This window comes from Triticum dicoccoides, chromosome 5A (genome assembly GCF_002162155.2).
Source record: "Triticum dicoccoides isolate Atlit2015 ecotype Zavitan chromosome 5A, WEW_v2.0, whole genome shotgun sequence".
Classification (NCBI taxonomy): domain Eukaryota; kingdom Viridiplantae; phylum Streptophyta; class Magnoliopsida; order Poales; family Poaceae; genus Triticum; species Triticum dicoccoides.
The window spans coordinates 436,454,507-436,457,109 of NC_041388.1; the positions used below are offsets into that span (position 1 = coordinate 436,454,507).

The 2,603-nt window shown below is 48.2% G+C and overlaps 1 protein-coding gene across 1 annotated transcript; it reads left to right on the plus strand.

Annotated features, from left to right (window-relative positions):
- Nucleotides 1-318: 318 nt before the first annotated feature.
- Nucleotides 319-1,322, plus strand: LOC119302144 (auxin-induced in root cultures protein 12-like). Its single transcript, XM_037579177.1, has one exon. The coding sequence runs from the start codon at nucleotides 366-368 to the stop codon at nucleotides 1,158-1,160; it is 795 nt and encodes a 264-aa protein (XP_037435074.1). The 5' UTR covers nucleotides 319-365; the 3' UTR covers nucleotides 1,161-1,322.
- Nucleotides 1,323-2,603: the final 1,281 nt, after the last annotated feature.

Here is a 2,603-nt window from a genome sequence, read left to right on the forward strand (position 1 = left end):
CGTGATTAAGGAGCAATTAACGTTGTGGTCGATGTGACGCATATGCTTACCATTTGCGTATGTTCCTAGCTTCGTGCCTCAACTTTGAAAAATACTCAAATGTGCGTTCTTGCCACATTACACGTCGCCCTGTACTTTCGATGTAATACCACTCAACTAAATCAGTTATAGTATTTCCCTTAGCCGTTGTGAACGTGAGATCACAGGTCAACTCCTGGTTGGTCATAACGATCTTCCAAATACGTTGCACCTACCCTCCTCGTTGGCTATTTCAACCACCAAGTTGGCGCTTCCCTCCTCACACTCCCAAGCTGCTTCCAAGAGCAAAAACCTTAGGCTCTTTAACCAACTCGATCGCGCAGAAGATGGCCTCCGCGACGCAGCAACACCGGCGCCGCCGCGCCATTCTCCAGCTGGCGGCCCTGCTGGTCCTTGTCTCGCCGGCGGCGGCCGCGGGCGGCGCCTGCAAGAGCGAGAAGTTCCCGGCCGGCAAGAGCTACGAGACGTGCGCGGACCTCCCGGCCCTCGGCGCCGCCCTGCACTGGACCTACGACGCGGCGGCCTCGTCGCTCTCCGTGGCGTTCGCGGCCAAGCCGGCCAGCGGCGCCGGCTGGGTGTCGTGGGGGATCAACCCCACCGGCGACGGCATGAAGGGCGCGCAGGCGCTCCTCGCCTTCAAGAGCGGCGCCACGTACGTCGTCAACACGTACAACCTCACCGGGTACAAGCCCCTCAGCGCGACGTCCACGCCCATCGCGTTCAAGGCCACCGGGCTCGCCGCCGACGAGGGCGCCGGCGGGAAGGTGCGGCTCTACGGCACGCTGCAGCTGCCCAAGGGCATGGAGTCCGTGAACCACATCTGGCAAGTGGGGTCCGCGGTGGCCGGCGGGGTGCCGGCCAAGCACGCATTCGCGCAGGAGAACCTGGATGCCAAGGGCAAGCTCGTGCTCGCCGGTGCCGGCGCGCCGGAGGCCGCCCCGGCTCCTGCTGGCGGTGACTCGTCCGATGAGTCTGGTAGCGTGGAGGCAGAGGCGCCGTCGTTGCCCACGCCGTCAGGCGGGAAGAAGTCGCCGGCAGCGGGAGCGGCGTCCACCACCCACGCCTCGGCTCCGGTGCTGATCGTGCTTCTGGCATTGGCGGGTTTCGTGGCGATTGTGTGATGTGAGTGAGATGAATCTGTCCATGGAGTAGGATCGATCGAGCTAGTTTTATTATCTCTTGGACACGGATACATATTTTTGCTCTTGTCTTGTTTATTTTTTGTCTGGGTTGAAATAAAAAGTGATCGCTGCATTTTCAAAGAGGGTGTTTTGATTTGTTGAGAGTACTGGCAGTGGCCGGATGTGTTGGGTCAAACCTCTGGCTTGCATTTAATTTTTAAGCAAAGCGCATATTCTGATTCATTTTTTTTGAACACCACGTTACATTAATTAAACATCTCGAAACTTACAATCGTTCGATACAGAATTCACCACACAGGGCGGTACATCATCAACAAGAATACCATCGAATCTATTGTCAAAACTAAACTTAGCTATTAAATGAGCCACCACATTGGCGGTCTGACTTATCTTAGCCATTTGAAAGTTATTTATCAACTTGGATAAGCTCAAAGCTTCCTTCTTCAAATCAACCAACGTTGATCTATCAAGGTTCTCTGTTGCAAGGGACGCCACAACAAATGCACAATGAGTCTCTAAAATAATAGGATTGTGAAGAGGGATACCTATATATAGACCAGCAATGATTCATCTGATCGAGGGAGTCAACTCGAAAAGAATCGTTGTGGTGATCCGATCTTGCTACTGCACTCAAATGATACATTTTATATTTTGATAAAATGTAGCTCTTATTTCACCATTCAGAAACCTGGAGGTCAAGTTGCTACATAATAAACTTGCACAGAAATTTGGCTATTCGAGGTAGTTAGCAAATTGGTTGGTTTTCTAATATGCTAGTACTCTCTCCGTCCCAAAATTTTTGTCTTAAATTTGTCTAAATACAGATGCATCAAGTCATGTTTATCTATACGAATCTAAGACAAAAAATTTGAGACGGAGGGAGTATTAATGAGTTTTGCTACACCCACTTAGGCAAAGAGAGTTAAGTTTTTCTGTCCTAGGGTGAATTGCAGGGTATGAAGAGAAGCGAGGATATTTGTTACTCCCTCCGTTCTCAAATATAAGTCTTTCTAAAGATTCCAACAAGTGACTATATACGGAGCAAAATGAGTGAATCTGCACTCTAAAATATGTCTACATACATCTGTATGTTGTTGTTCATTTGAAATGTCTAAAAAGACTTATATTTAGGAACGGAAGGAGTATGAAAATCCATCAAATCTTAGTAAAAAATGAGAATTTGAATCCTTCCTTATTTGAATATTCATGTGGGCTTAAGCTAATAAAGGGATAACTCATTTTCTTCTTGTAAGGTATGTCTCTTTGGTGTAATGTCAATGTTCTTGCTAAAATTTGGTTGCATATACAAAGTCTATGTGTCTCTTTTATGGAGTGGAATTTATTTGAACACATGCACCAATTTCAATTTTACGCATAGTATGTATTTTCTTTGTGTAATCGAATGATGATGTAGCCGTGAGA

Bases quoted from the DNA above. Each gene is read 5' to 3' on its own strand.
- LOC119302144 (XM_037579177.1), top strand. From the start codon at position 366: ATGGCCTCCGCGACGCAGCAACACCGGCGCCGCCGCGCCATTCTCCAG.